Raw genomic sequence first — 22,838 nt, 5'->3', positions numbered from 1 at the left:
CAAACTTTTAGTACCAAAAGATATATAAATATTTTAACCGCTAAACCTGGGTTAATAAAACACAATTGCTATGTTCATACAACTTGCTATTGTAAGTTCAAACAAAGAAATTTCTATTCTGTAATGTAATTAATTGGTTTCATATAATGAACTAGTTCATACAACATGATAAAATAATATTTGGGCTTCCAACAACATGCTGAACCATCAAATATATAATCACAGTCTAATGTGATTTGTAAACCCAACTATTGTGTCCAAAAACCTGTATACGGGTTTTCATTATGATAATGACTTTGCATTGTCTTATTTCGTTTCTATTACCGTTTCCATTACTCACAGTGGATCATAACCTTACTCCAGATGTTAATTATTTTTATGCTTTAGGGCATATTTCTATTTCCTTTGATAGATTGAATATAATTCCTTGGCCAGAAAACATAATATTTAATTTCTTTATTAAAGCATTGTACAATGTACTGTATGTTCTTGGAATTTTTATATTTGATATTGAATGCTTACAACATGACATGGTATTACCTTAATTTTTTAAAAACTCTCTCAGTAAATTTCCAATGTATGTATCATATTTAGGTCTATATTGCTAAGGCAAAACTTTTCCCTTGCCTGTCTGATTTGTTTTTCTTCTATTCTGTTTCGATTGACTGCAGGTCAAGTTAACTGTGTAGAATTGTTTCTCTTCCTTTCATAATATTGCTTTTGGGGCCCTAGTAATCATGGCCCCTAATGTATTGGATATTTATGGATGTCTAGAGATGGCATTACTTTGGCTTAAACTTTTCTTTTTAGAGCAATTAATCTCTGTGATAGAAAATCTTTTCGTTTTGCTTGCTGTTAAAGCAATGCGCTGGGAAGACTTAACAGTTACTTATGTTAGATTTCTGCAAGCAGCAGAAAAAATATGTAAAAACAACAGAGGGGAAATGGCTAGAGACCATTGCTAGAGTGATAAAATGTCCATTAATCAGCTATAATTAATTTCTGTGGTTTGCTTATTGAAAAAGATCTGTTTGACCAATGCCAACAATTGTTTCCCATTTAACAGTGTTATTTTAAGCCAAGCAAGGAAAGTGTTTAAATTCTACTGCTGACTTCCTGATGAAACTTCCAGTATTCCCCTAGGTTGATTCTGGTTGGAAAAGCTTTCTATGTGAATTATATGCTCTAATTTTACAGTATATACTATATTGTAACTTATAAAGCCTTAACCAGTAAAAATGCAAAGAAACTCATGTTTTTAAGGTATATGGGAGTGAGTTACACATTACAATCAATTCTTTTTGAAGATTCATTTAGTGTCTGATTATCCTCTTTGCAAGGAGGGAGTGGAATTACTTTTGAAATGCATTATTTATGTGAGTAAGTGTAGGGGGAGAAGTTACTGAATTGTGATTTCTATGAAAAATATACTGTTGTGAATTGGTGCATACATTATTTATATTGATGCACTAGGTCTTTACTGTGTAACAGAGCCATAAAATAAGCATAGCAGCCTTCAGAGAGAACATGGGATAAGATTGCTCATTTCTCAGAAGGGAAGGAACCTGGAGTTTTAACTAACCTAAAACTGGAGATTTGACATTTGGCAGTTGAATAATTGATTTTTGCAAGTTAGATTCTGGTAACAGAAATTCGGTATAGAAGATTTGTTATGTTTCCATTCACTTTCTTTAGATGACAGCCATCTGAATTTCCTTTCATCATAATATAATATGAGTATACTATGAGCAAGTATAATAAGCAACAGAACTTGCTTAATTTCCAAGAGGACAAGTGGTAGATATCAATTTGACCTTCGTATCTAAAATGTATGGTTATGGTTCTTCCCCATTGTACAACTCAAGCACATTCAAAATATAAAAAAATGTTATGGCCATAAAGTAGAATGGAATATTGAGTATTTCATTTTCAGTCAAGTTTGGAGTGTTGTTTTTGAAGTGACATGTTCGCACCCATTTCCCTGACAGCATTTCTGCCTCAATAGGGTCTATGAATATAATCACTACTGTACAGCCTTTCCTTGTGTTGGTCAAACCTTGCAGCTTCTCCATTTTCATTTTTGATACTGTAACTGCAGCAATCTCCGTTTTGTTTAGTACACTTTCACATACAATATCGGAGAATGGATCTGGATCCTCGGTCTTGATCTAATGCAGCTAGTGCCTCATAATTTAAAAGCAAGTTGTTTCCAGTGTTGTAGTACTTTGGCTAGCATTTTAGCCACTCGCCCAGGCACATTACTGATGCCTCTGCTAAATCAGCTCTGCTTGCTTGACAATGCTTTCAAGATTGAGAAGAGTGACCTTTGGTTACTGTGCCCATCTGTTGTCCCAACCCCTGCAGCTGTCCCATCTCAATAAGTCTTCTTTTCAGGTTTTTGAGTAATTGTTTTGTCAGTGTTTTTGCAACTGTTAGATTTGTAAACTTGGCCTTCTTGTATCAATGGATAATTTGTTATCTGTTTTTACTATGTCTTTTCTGTGTGCAAGGGGAGATAATTCTTATTGCCAGATTGATGGTGTTTCCAACTTCAGATCATTGCTTTTCTACACAGACATAATGTGCATTAGGTTGCTGAGTGTCTAGTCTGTGGCTTCTTGACATTATTCAGATAAGTAAGTTCAGCTGAAACTAAGTGGCAGATCAGAGGGTAGCACAGCTTTCAATTTGATCTTGCTTTGAGCCAGGTGATAGTCAGACATTGCTATACTTCAGCACCTCTCAAAACCCTGACATCATTAACAACAGACTTAAAGTACCTTCCTTTTAGGAAATAATTGATCATAGAAGCAACATTTAGTGCTTATGACTACCAAGTTAGTTGATGATCAGGCCTGTCCCCGAATAGGTTATTGCAAATGAATACTGAGTTTAATTGTATCAATTATCATTCATGCTACTAGACATCTTCCCAGCCAAGCTGTAATTTACCAATCTGTGCATTTAGATCACCTGCCAACATGAAGAGTCCTCTTTATGGCCTTCATTTATAATGCTGTATAATTCAGTGTAAAAAGGGAAGTTTTTTTGACATCATTATTCACCTCTGTTGATGCAAATTATACTTGAGCAAATACACTAGGCACTACAATTTTGTTGACTCCAGACAAATTTGGATATTTAGGTAGATCACATTCATTATTTAGTGCTTCATGTTCTCTAAATAGAAATTTAAGGGTTGTTTAAGAATTTTACCTATTAATTAACTATTTTGATATATCTTGTATTAAATACTTTTATATTAAATTAAATTAAGTAGTTGCTTGTTTTAGGTAGGTGCAAGAATGTTTATTGTAACAAAATTTATTTTTTTCCAATCTTTATGCATTTATTGAAATCTTACACTATTTGTTAGTTTTAGATTCTAGCATATATTTCATTGACTAAACATGAAGCATGCTCAATGTACTTTATACAATTATAAAATTATTAAAAAATGAAATAGAGGCATAATATTGGGAATATAATTTGTGTGGAGTTTTGTTTTGTTATTTTTAATAAAACCTGACATTAATATTTGCACAACAGTGTTTTCAGCAATAGTAATTGTTTCATTTTTTTTATTCATAGCATTGCACCTGCTATTGTGCAGAAACTAATCTGTTGATGTATAATATATTGGTACTTGTGGCATAAAATTATGGATATGTTTTATTTTTGACTGAGGTAGCATTGTATAGAAATATTGTTATATTTTTATTTCTGTTGACACTGGGTGTTACTACAATTAACTCACTTTTTTAATATTTTATTTATGTCCAAGTTTGTCCGCTACCTCCTATGGTGACTCATGGAGATTATATCTGCCATCCGCGGCCTTGTGAACACTACAACCATGGAACTGTAGTTGAGTTCTATTGTGATCCTGGCTACACTCTCAGTAATGATTACAAATATATCACCTGCCAGTATGGAAAATGGTTTCCATCATATCAAGTGTACTGTGTCAAAACAGGTAAGAACAAAGGAATCTGGATAGCCAGCAAAAGCCTAAATATTTAAAAATTAAATTTTCAAATAAAAGTATGTTTTGAATTGAAACTGCCTCCACAATATCTTATTACTTGTAGAGTTTATTTTGCTTTCAGAACCAAAGTATCCATAGAAGGTGTCATAATCCAAACTCTGCCCCTTTTGTATATGTTCAGTGTCAATAGATATATAAACAATGTGTGGTTTAGCCCCCATGACCATGATTATCATTTTTCTATTTTGATCTGTAGATATCACTGCTTCCACATGTGATAATTTATTAGATTGGAAATAATTTTGTAAAAACTGAAATAAATATGAGCAGTCATGTTTGTTGTGTTTGTAACTCTGTAGCTTAGCTTGTAATTTGGGTTCTGATTCTTCTTGTGTACAATAAAAGGCCATTATTATCTAATGTGACTAGTAGTTTTCCTATTACTCTTTGTTTCACAGAACAAGCCTGGCCAAATAACCAGGAAACTCTTTTGCGAACATGGAAGATTGTGGCATTCACTGCTACTAGTGTTCTTCTAATGCTTCTGTTAGTTATTCTTGCCAGAATGTTCCAAACCAAATTTAAGGCACATTTCCTTCCAAGGTTAGTACTGGTTTAATTTTTGCTGGTGTGCAAAGCAATTGATGATTCTTAGGAATTTTATTTGCAACTGATTTGTACTACAATTAACTTATATAACTGTAATAACCTGTTTTGTTTATATATAGATATAGATATATAAATTAAAATGTCTATGGAGATTCTCAGTCATCCAGGTCATGGTTGTCCCAAAGGTGGGGTTGGATTCCCCACCATCCAGTCAGAGCTGAAGAAGCTTCTTGGATGAGAAGCGAAACATCATCAAAGAGAAAAAATAAAAAGCTCCTTTGAGTTTATAATTAAAACTTCATTCTATATTCTCAAATCATCTAAACATATTTATTTCATTATGTACTAGTCATTTAGTTTTGTATTCAGTACATACTTACCTTTGACCTTGCTTTCTTTCATTTTACACAGTTTTAAGTAACATCTTCCTTCTATTAGTTTGCTTTTTCATTTCTCCTGACCTAGAAAACATTTATTTTTATATAACAAAAATGGACAGAAGCAAGTTCTTTATACACAGACACTGGGAAGCTTCAGTGTCTAGATTAAAAAGCTTCACTGACTAAATTATTTCATTTTTGAGACCAAATCTGTTCTGGTTTTTTAAATGTACAGCATATTCCATAAGCATTCCCTAACAGGACTCCTCTAGTGGCATTGGGGTTGCAACTCCCAGGATGGATCCAGGAAATTATAGGCCAATCAGCCTGACATCATGGAAAAGATAATCAATAATCAAATGGAGGATTTATGAGTACCTAGAAATGAACAAGGTGATTACAGGAAATGAGCATACGTTTGTAAAAAGCAGTTCGTGCCAGGCAAAACCTATATCCATCTTTGATAAAGTGACTAAATTAGTGGACCAGTGAAATGCTATGGACATAGTATTCTTGGACTTCACTAAAGAATTTAACAAGTAGACGATAGCCTACTACTTTCTACATTTTTCTATCTTGATGGAAAAATGTGTGGTAGACGGTACCACCACCAGATGGATTTGCTGACCAGCCAAACCTAGTGTATAGGAACTACATCTACATGAAGGGAAACTTGCAGTGGGGTACCTCAAGGTTCTGTCTTGGGCCCAGTACTGTTCAATATCTTCATAAATGATCTAGACAAGGAAATAAAAATGTAATTCATCAGATTTGCAGATGACACCTAGCTGGGGGGAATTGCTAACACTTAGGAAGATAGACTCAAAATTCAGAAGGACATTTACAGACTTGAGCAACAAGACCAACAAGACACGGTGGTAAGAAAAGTAAGCAGGAAAAACCAAATGCATTGATACCTGGCTCAACAGAAGTAACTGTGAGAGAGATCTAGGTGTCCTAGTGGACCATCGCCTAAAAGTATGAGCCAGCAATGTGCCGTAGCTGCCAAAAAAGCCAATGCAATCCTAGGCTCAATCAACAAAGGGCTGAACATTGCAATTACGAGAAACGATAATGCTGCTTTATACTGCACTAGTGAGGTGATACTTGGAATATTGTGTACAGTTCTGGTCACCATGATACAAAAAGATGCTGCAATCCTAGAAAGTGCACTAAAGATGATAAAGAGGCTAAATTATATGGTGAACAATTGAGGGAGCTAGGTATGTCAAAGATAGGGTGTCAAACTGCTGGCCGTGGGCCAGTTGCATCATACGGAGGCCATGGCCACCCCAGCTCTGGCAATGCAAAAAAAGTCATGATATGTCGTGACATGTCACATGACATGGCGAATTTTACATCCGTGGTCTAATCCGTTGAAGAGAAAGATTTGGGGGGACATGGTAACTGTCTTCCAGTACTTGATGGGCTACCATAGAGAAGAGGGGATTGACTTATTCTACCAAGGCACCAGAGAGTAGGACAAGAAATAATGGATGGAAGCTTGTTAAAGAGAGATCCAACCTAGAAGTAAGGAAAAATTTTCAGACTATGAGAACAACTAATCAGGGGGTTAGCTTGCCTTCTGCAGTTGTCAGTGCTCCATCACTGGAGGTTTTCAAAAACAGACTGGACAACCATTTGACCAGGATGGTATAAGATCTCCTGCCTTGAGCAGAAGGTTGGACTAGAAGACTTCTGAGGTTCCTTCCAGCTCTATCATTCTATGTTCTACACAAGTTAGGGTTGCAATCACAACATATTTATGGAGTATTGTGTAGGGAAGGGCTGTTCTCCAGTTTTATTGATATAATAGATCTCCCCCCATACTAAAACATGCCTTGTGCCCACATTAGGTCTTCTATGAGGTCTTCTAGTCAACCCCTATTGTACAGTACTATACTTATTGTACAGTATAGGTCACTCTGATTTTTTAAAGAACTTGATTTAGTCAGTTTTGTATTAATTTAGTCAATTTTGTGTTATTTATTTTATTTTGCATCATATTAGGATACAGTGAAGGGAAATATACAAACCGTCATGATTAATGATGCACAAACAATTTTAAAGTATAAGACAAAAGTTTGAAAGGAACTTTCCTAATTTGATGGGAAATTGTTCAGATCCTGGCTTTGAATTACCCCATGCAGACATGGGACCTGAAGTCAACATCTCCAGAGGGTTCCAGGGTCAGAAGTGTTACTTTATAATTTAACTTTGGTGCTCATTCAGTCAGAGACAATGACCAGTGAAAATACATAATTAAAGTAATTTTAGTTATCATAACTGTTCTTCCTACGATTTTCTATTGTTAATATTTTTATGTTCATTAATCTAAAGATTTTGATATAAATTGAGATATACTAAGATTCTTAATGGGGAATACTGATAGGTTTATCAGTTGTTCCTTAGGTTATTAGAGTTATTTTTTTCTTTTGTAACAGTTACATGACACATTCTCAGAAGGCTTCTTGGTATCTTTGAAGTAAATATTTACAGATCTGCTAACTGCATTTCAAATGATTTAAAATTTTGTTCTTGAAGAACTCTGTTTCTGGCAAAGGATGTTTAGCCATTCACATCATTTTTATACACATATGTTCTCTTTTTCTCCCTGATCTAGAGATACTCAAGAGAATTGCAGCAATGGCCCAGACTTTGTGGTGGTGGATGGTGTTCCTGTCATGCTTCCTTCTTATGATGAAGCTGTGAGTAGTGGCATGAATGAATTGGCACCAGGATGTCCGCCTTCTGCAGGCCAGGGATATATTTTTCAAGCAGATGATCAGAATCCTCCAGCTTATCCTGAACCAGATGATTTGAACAGGTTGCCAGCTGAATTTGACACCTGTGACAGCATTTCAGGCTCTTCAGAACTTCTCCAGAGTTTATACACATCTTCTGCATGTCAGATGGGAGCTCATCCTGTCTCAGACAGAACTGATGTTATCAACAGCACCACTGAAGAAGTAGCATCAACCAGTCCAAGCATTGATATTGCTGATGGTAATTTTGAATGTTGAACCTTATGTGGGATTATTTTAGGGTCAGTTTTTTCCATATGGAAAAGCCGTGAGATTGTGCTTGGGAGAAGCAATCTATCCTCAGATCTGTGGTCTGTCTCTTTGTTCTAGCTTCTCTCTCTCTCTCTCCCCTCCCCCCAACCCCATTTTTTTTCTAGCAGAGCTTCTTTACAAGCCAAATGTTCACTGCTGTCCTAGCAAGCATATATCTGCCCTTTATTGGCTGGAAATGAACTGGTGGGTGGTGGGTATGCTTCATCGCAGAATGTAAATTGGAGGACACCAGTTAATTATGCCATTCGGAGTCTGAATGTCTGATTGTGTTCCCAAAATGCTTTTATTAATATTGATTTATGTCTGTTATAAGGTGCAGTTCTGATTCATCTAAAAAAAATCAGGACAAGCAAAGCGAGTATTGTCCATAAACAATAGTATGTGTCAACCCAATTTATCACTGTTAATGTTTTTGTCATGGCAGAGTTCCTGAATATTTGTTGGAGAGGCTGTTTAGCTAGTTTTCATAGACGGTTATTTATTCATGTAATCAGTAAGTCATTAGGGAACTTAAATAGTTATCTAGGTGTGGAATGTGAAAATAGCCATTCATGCCCTATCTCATGAGCCCATATTCCAAGATCTCCAATCTTTTTTGATCAGGTGCATATTTGAAGTTTTGAAGGTATCCTGTGAATGCCCCAAATTTTTGAAAAAATTCCAAACCCAGAATAAAAAAAATCTATATTTTCATAGAATGAAAAAAGTAACATTTTGGTGTTGAAAACTCCAAAAACTCAAGAAATCAATAATGCAATATTGAAGCTACATATTTATTTATTTATTAAATTTATATGGCACCTGACTCACTATCCAAAGTGACACTGTGTGGCTGAATAGCAGAGGACTACTTAGCCTTAATGTATATTTTGTGTTTATGTTTGCTGGGTTTACTTTTCAAGTAGATTGCCAGTTAATTTTTGCTACAGTTCATAATCTTTAATTTCTATGTAACAAGGAATTTAAAACAATGATAATTTTAACTCTCTGGAATATAGCAATCTATTTCACATGTGCACAGAGTACTCAGCTATAAAGCCCATGTTTAGTCTCCCCCCTGTGTCTGTCCCTCAGTTCTCTCCAGCCAATGCCAGCAGAGGTGGAACCAACTGATTGATGATTAATTACATGCTATCAATAATGAAAGGTTGGAAGGGACCTTGGAGGTTTTCTAGTCCAACACTCTATTGTACAATACTATATTTATTGTACAGTATAGGTCATTCTGATTTTTTAAAAAAACTTGATCAAGTTGTGGTTGATTCTTAAGAACCACATAGTTTTTCTCCATGATGAGATGGAGTCTATACCTGCTGTCTTATTAATTAATACCGTGTTTCCCCGAAAGTAAGACCCAGCCAAAAAGTAAGCCCTAGCTTGATTTTGGGGGTGGGCCTAAATTAAGCCCTACTCCAAAAATAAGCCTTAGTTTTGGGGTGACGTGCATACCTAAAAATCAAGGTAGGGCGAGATGGGGGGGGTGAAGCTGCCCCATGCACCCTACACCTGCTTACCTTGCCGGTAGGACTGCCGCAACTAAACCTCCCATGCCCCAACACTTGTCAAGCTGTGTGGCTCCTCACAGCAGTGCCACCGCTCCTGGTGGAAGGTTGCACAGCGCTTCGGACCGTTGCTGCTACTCGCAGCAGGATGCCACATGGTGCTTTGCGCCATTTCTGCTGCTTGCTGCAAGAAGCCGCACGGTGCTTCGGGCCCTTTCCTCTGCTCGCAGAACGCTGCATGGTGCTTTGCGCCATTTCCGCTCCTCCCAGCAGAGCACCACATGATACTTTGCACCATTTCTGCTGTTCACAGCAAGAAGCCGCACGGCGCTTTGGGCTGTTTCTGCTGCTTCTGGCAGGACGCTGGATGGCTCTTTGGGCTGTTTGTGCTGGCAGAAACGGCCCAAAGAGCCACTCGGCATCCTGCTGCAAGCAGCAGAAATCGCCTGAAGAACCGCGTGGCTTCTTGCTGCGAGCAACAGAAATGGCCTAAGGCGCCATGAGGCTTCTTGCTGCAAGCAGCAGAAACAGCCTGAAGCGCTATGCAGCTTCTTGCCACGAGCAGCAGAAACAGCGCAAAGCACCATGCAGCTTCCTGCCACGAGTAGCAGCAACGGCACAATGCGCCACATGGTATCCAGCCGCAAGTGGCAGCAAGCGGCCGCAAAAGAAGTCAGGCAGAGGCGCGACAGGTGTTGGGCTATGGGAGGCCTGGCTGTGATGGTCCTAAGGTAAAACATTCTCTGAAGTTAAGACCTAGTGCCTCTTTTGGAGGCAAAAAATATATATAAAACCGGGTCTTATTTGGGGGGAAACACAGTATTGTCTTTAAGACTCCATTTCTCGGAAAAGTGTTTTTAAATCCCATCAAGGGATGTTGGAACACTCAGACAAAATGGAATTTCCAATTTTGTCCCAGTTCAGAATAGAATTTCAGGAGAAAGAGATTTAAAACCCTCTTCAGTTCAAAATGTTTCAAATTTTAAAACTTTTCAGATTCTTGGTAAACAATCAGATACATTATTTTCCAGAAAAGGGCTGCATTTTCGTAAAAATGAGTGCAATAGAAGGTGTAGTGGGTGAGCTTTTTATCCTCCTAAGATATTCAGGATCATTTGGGGGTTAGATGAGCAAATTTATAGGGAAAGCCAGGGCTGCAATCATTTATTATTATTATTATCATTATCATCATCATCATCATCATCATTATCATTAAATATTCTCTTCTATTTGATTTAGGTCACTAAAGACAATTCTGATACTTGGTTTTATAATTTTTCATTTTGTTTGAAGTGGAACAGTGTGAAAAAGTCACACTGATATCCTAGTTACACCCAAATTATTCTTTTTTTAATCATAACATTCAAGTTATCCAATTAATATTTCAAGGTCCTATAAAAATCATGTTCTTTTGCTGAGTATGGATTTTCTTAATACTAATATGTGCATTTCATTGGGCTAATATGCTGAATATAATTTGCGCTGTGGTCTAACAGCATCTTCTACAATATCAAAGAAAGTAGAAAATTAATATAATTTATAATGTGAAACAGTGGAATTATGCAAAACCTATCATTCCAGAAATTGAGTGTTCCCGAGGATATTCTGTTCTTCTAAACTGAACTTTCCCAGCCATTCTGGGAGTAATCTGGAAGTTTTGGGAAGCAAATCTTGAATCATTCACAGTGTGTCCCAGTTAAAACAGATATATGGAGAGAACAGCACACAACATTCCATTCCTGAAACTGTAGGGTTTATTTGCTTATATTCTCCTTTATTTGTTTATTTGCTTATTTATTTGTATTCAGCCTTTATTACTTTTACAAACAAATCAGAGTAGCAACATATTCAATTTCCCTAAAGACTAGTCAACAGAATTACTCTAAAAGCCCTAATAAATTTTAATTTTGAAATCTCTTATGCTCTGGAACAAAGCAGAAAGCAACAAAATTAAGTGGCCAGTATAGTGCCATGATGATTCAAATGACCCAAATTAGTCTGAAATATATAATGTAAGTTGTCTGTGTTTAGTAACTGCCTTGTGTAATGACCTTTCTTATTTATGTCAGTGACAAAAAAAGTAACTTGACAGTCAGTCGTCACATTTATGTCATTTTACGGTCTGAAAAGCAAAGAAAAACTGAAATAAGATCATACGCACAGTCACGCCTTTTTCTTAATGTCTGAACTGTAGTCACTAAATGCGGACTACCTGAATGCCAAATTTAAGCTATATGAGAATTCATGTGCCATAAGATGCTTTGGCCAGAAGACTGCTTCATTGCACAGCCATTTATAAAGTTCTTTAATTAATTGAATTGATTCTGTGAAATCACTGATTCTGATTGCCTGAATTCCTGCATAACTGAATTATCTTAAGAACTGCAGGCTCATTGATGACCTGCAGTTCTTAAGATATAACACAATAAAATTGCAGAACATTCCATATGACAGTTCACAATTAAAGCCCATTAATTCTTTCTTTTATTTTTTAGAAATTCCATTGATGGATGAAGACCCTTAATCTGCACAAATATTTCTCATATCTTGTTGGGGCAGGGGAATAAATCATTTACATATGTATACATACATATCTATATATCTATATGAAAACATAAAGACTGATTACAGATGGAGGCAAGGATATTTTCTGTTTTTATAAATCTTCCTCATTATAATGTCATCAGATTTTGTGTGCATATGTTAAATCAACTTTGGGGTTGAAAGCATCAGCTATTCAACAGCAGCTTTACAAAATGAATCCTGAGGATTTGATGAGACTAAACATTACAGGAGAATTACACGTTCGTGGAATAGTGACAAATGTATCTGCATCGCAGGAAGCTTTAACAGATGTTTAAAAACACCAATGAAGAGTAGACAAAAAGGTACAAGTGCAAGTCACAATAGAGGTATTTCAGATAATGTAAATTCTGTTTTATCAAAGCTGCTTCATATTTATGATGGACTATAATTTACAAATTTAATTTATTGAGGGGAAAATAAATGATTGAAATTAAAATCAAAGAGGGTCACTTCTAAATTTCTTCACAAAATTCAAGGTGGAAACTTACTGCAAGCAAATAAAAAACTTGGGCTCAAGGAAAAGCTTAATTATCGGGGGTAATAACTCATTGAAAGGAAGATTATAATGAAATTAAGTACTTTACATGATACTGTAAAGCAGGGGTCCCCAACCCCCGATCCGTGGACCGGTACCGGGCTACAGCATGCCAGCAACCGGTCCGCACAAACAAGCAAAGCCCCATCCATGGGATGCAGGCAGCAGACACACAAAACCATGCCCCCTCTGGTCCACCGAAAAGCCTCTCTCCACGGAACCGGTCCCTGGTGCCCAAAAGGTTGGGGACCTCTGCTGTGAAGAACACAATATGTCACAAGCAAATGATAAGATACTATTACTTCCTAATTATTGCATTGGGGACATGGGGATAGGAGGCATTAAATACTTCATTGAACATGGGAACATATAAAAATACAAAATATTTTTATTCAAAAAAACAAAGGGGAATCTTTATCCTCAGATATGTAGTAAGAGACCTGGATTCAGTAGCATCTAAGAGTCATAGAATGGTTATTCTCATGAAACAAAGGGAAAACTAAGTTGAGTATGGACTGTTTTAGTGCTTTATGACTGAATATCATAGAAGAAAATCCTATTAGTTGGGTGACACTAATCAGGAAGTGATTGCATATACAGGTAACTTTTGTATATAGAAATTTTCATTATATATTTTTCTACTGTATAGTCATTTGGATTGTGTAAAGACCAGCATTACTATGGGATAAAGATACGACTAAATTTTTAAAAGAGTGAGTTATCAATACAGTAATTATATCTGAAAGTAACTTCATTTCATTTCATTTAAAGATGTGGTTAAAATAAATAAAATGCTTAAGAAGAATACAAACTTGAAAAGATTGCTATTTTTTTATAAGGTTGCCTGTAGACATTATATCTTTCGGCCTTACAGTACTGCTGAACAGAGAATCAGAACAAAGAGAAGCTTCTATTGTGTGAAAGCAGCTAAAGTATTCGTTTATGATGGACTATAATTTACAAATTTAATTTATTGAGGAGAAAATAAATAATTGAAATTAAAATCAAAGAGGGTCACTTCTAAATTTCTTCACAAAATTCAAGGTGGAAACTTTTACTGCAAGCAAATAAAACACTTGGGCTCAAGGAAAAGCTTAATTATCGGGGGTAATAACTCATTGAAAGGAAGATTATAATGAAATTAAGTACTTTACATGATACTTTAAAGCAGGGGTCCCCAACCCCTGGTCCGTGGAGCTGAGATTTAAGCCACATTTAGGATGTGATAGGTCAAGAACATGAAGCACACATTTGGGGGTTAAACAGCGGCTTTAAATATCCTGGGATCCTCAGAAGGTTGGTCAATTTTTGTGCCATCATCCCATCAAAAACATATTCCTCCACTACCCACCTGCTTTTGGGCATTAAGAAGAATAATGTCTCCTCTGCCAAGTCAAATGGTTGTTTCAGCCACTGAACGTGGGCTGATTCCAAATCTAGACATTTAGACAGAAACTCAATTATTATTTTCAGGCAAATTTACTGTTTAATTCAATAAATGTCAACTTGATAGAAAAGAGATTTTTGAAGCCACACCAATTATGCAGTAGATAACATTTTTTTTCTGAAGGGTTCACAATGTAAATAACAAACGACACAACATGCCAGGACATGTAGATGACAATGACACAATTAAATTTTCAGATTAATGGCTCATATAAATAAGATTGAAGTGGAGTAAAAACCCAGTTATTAGCTCAAAACTGTGGCTACTCTCAGTACCCTAAACAGGGCATGAACAACACACAGCCTATCGGCCACATGTGGCCCTGGCAGCTAGTAATGTTGCCCCGCAATGTATAAAAAAAATTAAAAAGGAAAATTGTTATTTATATACATTAAATGTATTGTATGTTTTACATGTGGCTCAAGACAATTCCTCTTCACTCAATGTGATTCAGCCAAGCCAGAAAGTTGGACAACTATGTCCAAACACTGTGGATGCTTATACCAGAAATGTATGTCCTCAAACAGTAACACTGCTGGTTTTCTGCCAATATTTGTTTTCTGACAGCTTGGTAGAGTTTGAATAAACTGAGACCTATATTTGTTGCAAAGAACAGATGAGGAAACAAATCCTAGATATATAATGCGTACAGATTAAATTTTAGATTCTGAACAATGTTGAGAATAAATGTTGAGGACAAAAAATTCTTGTTCCATTTCAGCTAAATTATTCATAATTATTCCACTTATCAAAATGTGTCCCCATCCCTTCTTTTATGACATGCACGTTTTCAATTAGTTATCTTGATAAACCCAGAAAAGTTCAGCATTAGGGCCCTGCCAAATTCTGATCAGGAAAATGCAAATTCTTTATTAATGTTATCATACAAACATAATTGTATGCAATTTGCAAACTGAATCTAAGGGCATTAAGTGCCACCTAGAGTCACTGAGGCTTGTTGAGCTATGAATGTTTAGATAACTTTCTATTATGCATTAAATAATATGTTAGTACATGTTTCTATACCTTGAACAATTATTATTTATTGAATACATTTTATAATACATTGTTGTTTTTTAAAACACACTGAGGGGAACATTTTCCAGATCTAACCCTACATTGATGATCAGACCATATAAGAAAAATATAATGATACTATGAGAATTATTGAGCATATAATCTTGATTGTATGATATCACTTTAAATACTTCTTTACATTTTAAAAATGCTTTCCTTCTCAAATGGCAGATCAAATTATACTAAGATTCAAACTGGGCATATATTCTTCATTGTCTATTCATATTCTTACAAAATTTTCCCATTTACAAAGTTGATTCCTTCTGATATAATGAAACTGTGACTCCCGGAATTTCCAAGCAACAGTCCCAAATGCAGTTGGGAAAGATACTCCAGTCTCTTGATGATTCTTCCTGCTAGCTGATTCTATTTCATGTTCCCTGTTTGATGTTCAAGTTAGGATTTTGTTGTTGTTGTTGCACTTTGCTCTAACTCTAAATCTTATTTGCCATTTGTTCTCAGTTTAAATTTTTTCAACTTTTGAGCATTTTAAGATATACAGTATAGACTTCAGCTTCCAGAATCCCCACTCAGCTGGCCAAACACTGAATTAAATAAATAAATAAATAAATTATTTCAGTATTCTTTACACCATTTGAGCTTTCAGTGAATAATTTGCAGCTAACTACATGTTGCTTATTCCATATTGCACATCTGAGTCAGAGCTTTTTCTGAACTGCACTGACCCCACTTTAGATTGGAAGAATATTGTTTAACTTGCTCCACTTTAACTACTGCTCTTTAACAAATTGCTGTATCTAATATTAAGACACTTGAAGACATAGTTACCTATTATCTGGTGCTTCTGAATGACTATTTGTGAATATGTGTCGTAATGCCACCTTTTTCATTTGTTGCAAATACAGTAATGGGACTTTTCTAGGTATATGGGATGCACAATTAATTATTTATTAATTTATAGTCTACCTTTTCCTCTAATGAGCATAAGGCACTGCTTTACTTTGATCTCTTTGGAATGTTTCCATTTTTTGCCTATTAACTAATCTCTTCAGTAAGAAGGTATCAGGCACATTTTGATAGGGTTTAATGCTTATATCATATATTGTGTATAAAACTATCACTGTTTTCCATAGAAGAGAATATATGTAGCTCAGGTTTAACTGTGAAGTCCTTGGTGATCTCTGAGCTTTGCTACCCAGGAGATTTGCTCCCTGTTTCTTTACAGCATATACAATGTACTGTATATACATAGTACCTTGGCCTGCCAATGGCAGCTGGCCAGCTACTATACAGGACAAGCTATTATATATAAATAGGGTGCAAACTCCACACTCATTAGCACTCATGATGTTACCTAAGGCAATAAAATATTTGCAAGCAAATAACAAAGCTCAGAGGGCATCAAGGATTCCATATAAAATGTCTGACAAGAATAGACATATGCATAAGATAAGATTTTCTTGTAGCATATGCTGACACAAGTTATCATTCAACCATAACATGTTTCCACATTTTAATAGGGAAACAGCAAAATGTTTTGAAAATACGTTTTGGGGGGAGCCAATGAGCCTAGATTAACTAAGTTCTCTTTTTAAAATTAAGAACTGATTCAGTACTGTAATAAAAATGACTGATTTTACGTCTAAAATCTACATCCATTAATGTGATTATTTTTCCTTAGTGCTATTGCCTCCTGCACTTCATAATCTGCATTTAATGGAAAGCATCTAAGAATGCATTAACTGTAACTAGACTGATGTGATGTACTTCTCTTAAGCTGGTGTGCTGAACAGCTGAAACAGCACAGCATGTGCCAGCAGCAATTTCTTTGTTAATGTCAACTACAAAATACTCAGCAAATCACCCAGACAGCTACGCTGGTGGCTATGGATTACAACTGGGCCTCAAATGAATCTGCCTGAGAGTGAACTGGACCTGGAATGTCTGAAGCCTCATTTGCTCATAAATAAGCCTGGCTTTTATCCAACAGAGTAGGTAGGGCTATTTGGTGTACTTGCCTAGCTATTCTCATTATGCTCTTCTTTCCTTTTGGTACTCAACTGAAAATTTCATTGGACAGAATAACAGAGTTGGAAGTGTCAAAGTGATGGAATTTGGACACTTTTTAAAGATTTGGGTAGTCATTTGTCCAGAATAGTATAGGGTCTCCTGTTTGAGCAGGGGGTTGACTAGAAGACCTCTAAGATCCCCTCCAACTTTATTATTCTGTCCAATAAAACTCAGTTGAGTACCAAAAGGGAAGAAGAGCTTAATAAGAACAGCTAATCAAGTACACCAAATAGCCCTACCTACTCTGTTGGATAAAAGCCAGGCTTGTTTACTGGATTGGACATATATGATGGCTTTTGAAAACTAAATACATTTTCCTTTTAAAAATAAAGTACAAAACATATATCAGAATTGAAGATACTCAGACTTTCGAAGCCTATAACGTAAATGCACTTGATTTTACAGCTTAGAAACTGTAACACTTAAGTGTTTAATTTAGCTGTCAACCAACAGCTAAAGATATACCTGTCTTTATAATCTGATGGATATGGGATACAAATTTATCAGGGTCCTTTTTCCAGACCAATGTACCGTGAAACAGCCTGAAGATGCATAGTTGATTTGTGACATTAAACATAGGTTAAATATATTGATTTAGTATTCTAAATCATTAGAATTTGTCTGCCTATCTACTACCTGTCACATGGGTCAGAGGTTAAAATTCAGACTGAATTTTACATGAGTTTGAAGCGTGGTATTATCACTGTAAAACATGAAATAATGTGGGTGAGATAAAAGCTGTAGATAGGAACAAATCTTCAAGAATCAAACTAGACTCTTTCAGTTGACAGGTTGGGAATAGGCAACCTTTGCCTTTGCAAATGGCTTCAACAATGATTGCTACCATATTTAGTTGAAAGAAAGTCAATCCTGAATATCATATGACACTTCCTAAAAAGGATGCTTAGGCAGAAAATTATAAATATACAAAAATCCTCTGCGGTGCGCGTAGAGTATATGAACATTTTCCAGAATAAATAAATAAATACCTTTGAAAATTGTTCCTATCAGCTTATAACTAGATACGGCACTTTCGCATACAGACACAGAAACACAGAGATTTTCTTCCAACAGAAAGAGCACCCCCCCCCCCAAAAAAAGAGAGACTAAGAAGGTACATACTGTATTTTGAAAATGAATTGGATAAAGTGCTTCACATTTTAAGTAATACAGAGATTAAGGTTAATGCAACTCAGGAAGCAGCAACAATTTTTCTTTTATGTTGAGACAGAAACCTGAAAAAGCCAAGTTGCTTTAATGATTAGCTTAGAGATGCTGATCTCACCCTCCTGAGATTCTTCTGCAACATTTTGGAAGCAAGCAGAGCCTTGACGGAGATATGAAAAGGGGAAGGATACCAGATGCCAGTGAAGAAAAGGAAAGAGGACGAGAGGGATCAACTGGGTGAGGTTGCAATGCGCCAGAAGAGGTAACTGGAAGGGGGAAGAAAAGAGATGGAGCCTCTGTTCAGATGTTATAAAAAGGGTTAAATTCCCCAGGGAAGCAACAAGTAAAACTTCTGCTATGTTGTTGTGGATTCTTGGCTGGTTTGGAGTTTCTGGAGTTAAGTCCGTTTTCTCTTGCTCTAAAGCCTCAATCATCATCTTCAGTTCCTCCATGTTATCTCAATCCTTCCAGGGTTCTTCTATCAACTCAAGAAGTTGAGGGAGGTCCAGGAACTTCTCCAATTGTTGAACTGGAGATTTTATTTCAGGAAGAAACAGGTCAAATCCATTGTGGGATACATGTTGTGGGATACATGTTTCAGCATTGTTTCAGTTGATAGCTAAAAATCTCTCTTGATGACTTGGGAAAATCCCCGAGAGGAACATTGTCACTACCATGAACACAGAAAACAGTTTTTGGCCAACCGTATTTTTTCAGTCTTCCCCTCACAAGAGTTATAGTCTATCTCCAACCCAACATGTATATATTTTGTACACTGGGATTACAATAATCAGATTATTTAAACGGGGTTCTAGATTAGACACAAACTGGAAGGAAAAAAAACCCTTAGCATGGCAATTTGCTTGGTGAATTTTATACTTTTTTGTATAAAATTGGACTAAACTGCTGGACCTCCACATCCAGCGACTACAGTACATAGCAGCAATGAGGCAGCAGAGAGAAAGAAGCACTTCTGCCTTCCATCACCCTTCCCCAGGTACCAGCTTGCTGAAATAGTTTCTCCCTTACACAGCATCTGCCTCTGAATAGAAAGTGAAGCCCATCTTGCTTTGAAAGTAATCGAGAGAAGTGTCTTGGAACATAATATTCATGCCTAAAGAAAATGCTAATGTTATATGATGATGTAAGGCAACTAGTTTGTCATACTAGGTTGGCTGTTAAATTATTGGGGTTCCATGTGCAAACATTGTCCATTGTAGCCCAGGGTTTTAGAAATGGGAGAAAGAGAAGCTTGTACAGGGAATATTGATACAATTCTAATCACTCTGGGCTCTATGCCCACTTTAGACTAACCCCAACACAGCTGGAAGGCTGATCAGGGAAAGTTCCTCTGTGAGTTAATGGGGCTCTTGGTCTGAAAATCTATCATTATGAATACCGACTTGGCCAAACCTCATCAGCTACCCTGCATGATGATGACCTTGGAGTTCCAAACAGGCAAATATATGCTTCAGCTGATCCAGAGAAAGGCAAAAACAATAAGAAATGAAGGCCAAGATTTAGCCTTCTTAAGATGTATACTAGAGTTCACGGCAGGGCATTTTCTCCTTGTAGGTGAGCAATATCGTCACTTAAATTGTCTTAAATTGTGTATTTGCAAATAAAAAAGGACTATTGGAATCCATGGGTTTCTAATGACACCTTCCTGAAAAAGATGCCAACCCAACAAAGCCTTGTCCAGAGACTTATCATTGCTCTGAAAAATGTGCTTCAATACAGCATACATTTCCACAAGGGTCCTTCTTTCTCATTTATACAGCTCAAATGTGTTTGCATAGCACCTACCACTCGTCTGCTCTGATAGATTGTTGGCTTTATTTTTAAACAATTGTACATTACCCAGACACAATCTTTGAGTTGGGTGGCCATATGAATTATTTAAAAAAACTCCAACAAACTGACAAACCATATGTGTAGGTTAAGTTCACATATAAATATATCTGTTTATATATTCCAGGACAAAAAAAATTAAAAGGAACTTTAAAAACTTGATGGTGGATGGTGGAAGAATACATCACTGAAGGAAAACATTTCTTCTAAACTAATTCTGAGAATTCAGAATCTGGCTAAATTTAGTAACATACTATCATAACTGTGTGGGAAAAAATACAGCAAGCATCTGTTTTGAAGAGCTATTTTTAATAATCTAATTATTCGTGGAAAACTTGCCAGCTGAATTAAAGTGGGATAAATGCTGACCTTTACGTTTAAATCCCTAATTTGTATTTGAAGTTTAGAAACTCCCCATTTTAGATTATATATAGGCAATTTGTTTTATTGTGTGGCATTAAGTCAGTGTTAACTCTTAGCAACCATATAGATTTTCTTCATGGCAATCTGTTCCTAGCCTGGGTCCTTCAGTTTTTCCAGTGATGTACTTAGCACCAATGTAATTGAGTTCATGTTGCTATTGATCATTCTCTTATCTTTACTTTTTTCCAGTAGGAGAACCTTCTTGAGAGAATAAGGTCTTCCCTTAATATGTCCAAAATATATTTTATGCCTGGTCATTTGCGCCTCAGATGAGAACTCCAGGTCGATTTGTTTGATCATCTAAAATTTGCTTATTTTCTTGGCTGTCCATTGTTCTCAGGTGTCTTCTCCGATATCAGCCTTTTAAAAAAAACTCGATGTTTTTTCCTTTTCGCTTTATGTTAGTCTGTATTTTAATGTTTGATGTTGAAATTGAATAAAGATATTACAGAAAAAGCCTCAGTACTTTTCCTATCCTGCTACTTCAAAATTCATCTTTCACTTTCCTAGTGCCACAGCAAGTAGCACTCCCTGTATTGTTCTGATCCTTCCAGATATAGACACATTGCGGCATTTCAATATGTTTTCCAAGGCCTTCATGACCATTTTACCAAGTGTTAGTCTGCGACATATTTCTTGACTACAGGTAGTCCTCGACTTACAACAGTTCATTTAGTGACCAAAGCTACAACAGCATTGAAAAAAGTGACTTATGACCATTTTTCACACTTATGACCATTGCAGCATGTCCATGGTTACCTGATTAAAATTCAGATGCTTGCCAACTGACTTATATTTATGACAGTCGCAATGTCCCGGAGTCATGTGATCACCTTTTTTGATCTTCTGACAAGCAAAGTCAATGGGGAAGCCAGATTCACTTAACAACTGTGTCTCTAATTTAACAGCTGCAGTGATTCACTTAGCAACTATGACAAGAAAGATCGTAAAGTGGCACAAAACTCACTTAACAATTGTCTCGCTTAACAACAGAAATTTTGGGCTCAGTTATGGTAGTAAGTCAAGGGCTATCTGTACTTCAATGAAAAACATGGGTTCCTAAGGCACTTAGCTTGTCGAAACAAAGTGGAGAAGAAATCCTGGAGTATTTAATGTCCAGACTCTGTGCAAGAAAAGCTATTATTGGTTTCTCTAAGTACACAGAGTAAGGAAATGTGAATTTTGAGCTTGGTTCTAATGTACGGCAAATGCAATCTAAAGCAGCTAGAACACGGGTATCAAACTCGCCACGTCATGTGATGTGTCGCGACATATCGCGACTTTTCACATTGCCAGAGCTGGGATGGGCGCGGCCTCCGCATGATGCAACCAGTCCATGGGCCGGCAGTTTGAGCTAGAGAATACAGGTAGTCCTCGAGTTATAACAGTTCATTTAGTGACCGTTACAACGGCACTGAAAAAAATGACTTATAACCTTTTTACACACGACCATTGTGGTATCTTTATAGTCACGTGATCAAAATTTGGATGCTTGGCAACTGACTCATCTTTATGACAGTTGCAGTGTCCCAGGGTCATGTCATCCCCTTTTTTGACCTTCTGACAAGCATAGCCAATGGGGAAGCCAAATTCACTTAACAACTGTGTTACTAACTTAACAACTGCAGTGATTCACTTAACAACTATGGCACGAAAGGTCGTAAAATAGGGCGAAATTCACTTAATAAATGTTTCACTTAGCAACACAAACTTTGGGCTTGTAAATTGAGGTCGTAAATCAAGGACTACCTGTACTCCTGCCCCAATCTTAATCTAATACTTTAACAACCTGTGTTGCGATGGTTCTCTGTCAGATATCCCTGGAATAATAATCATCCTGAACCCCCTTGTTGTGAAGCAAAGCTGCATTCTCAGCACCACCAAACTGCACGCTGCATGCATGCCCAAAAGCCTGAAGGCAGGTTGTGCACATGTTGATTCTCTGTCACGTGTCACGTAATGCACATCTGGATGGGGAGGAACAGACTCAGGCTCAACCCTTCCAAGACCGAGTGGCTGTGGTTGCCGGCGTCTCGGTATGGTCAGCTGACGCCATCGCTGACTATAGGGGGCGAATCTTTGGCCCCCTCAGAGAGGGTGCGCAACTTGGGGGTCCTCCTGGATTCACGGCTGACTTTGGATGACCATCTGTCGGCCGTGACCAG

At 36.7% G+C, this 22,838-nt stretch overlaps 1 protein-coding gene across 1 annotated transcript in view; it reads left to right on the top strand.

Moving 5' to 3' along the window:
- SUSD4 (sushi domain containing 4) overlaps window positions 1-12,508 on the top strand; it is a 36,927-nt gene extending 24,419 nt beyond the window's left edge. Inside the window, exons 6-9 of the mRNA XM_015831919.1 lie at window positions 3,785-3,976; window positions 4,447-4,591; window positions 7,601-7,983; window positions 12,052-12,508. Coding sequence (XP_015687405.1) covers window positions 3,785-3,976; window positions 4,447-4,591; window positions 7,601-7,983; window positions 12,052-12,080 — 749 coding nt within the window. The 3' untranslated portion in view covers window positions 12,081-12,508. The remainder of the gene's footprint in view (window positions 1-3,784; window positions 3,977-4,446; window positions 4,592-7,600; window positions 7,984-12,051) is intronic.
- The last annotated feature ends 10,330 nt before the right edge of the window (window positions 12,509-22,838 follow it).

This window comes from Protobothrops mucrosquamatus, unplaced genomic scaffold, assembly GCF_001527695.2.
Source record: "Protobothrops mucrosquamatus isolate PMUCROS unplaced genomic scaffold, P.Mucros_1.0 scaffold_289, whole genome shotgun sequence".
Taxonomy (NCBI): Eukaryota; Metazoa; Chordata; class Lepidosauria; order Squamata; family Viperidae; genus Protobothrops; species Protobothrops mucrosquamatus.
This window is presented reverse-complemented; position numbering and strand designations above follow the sequence as displayed.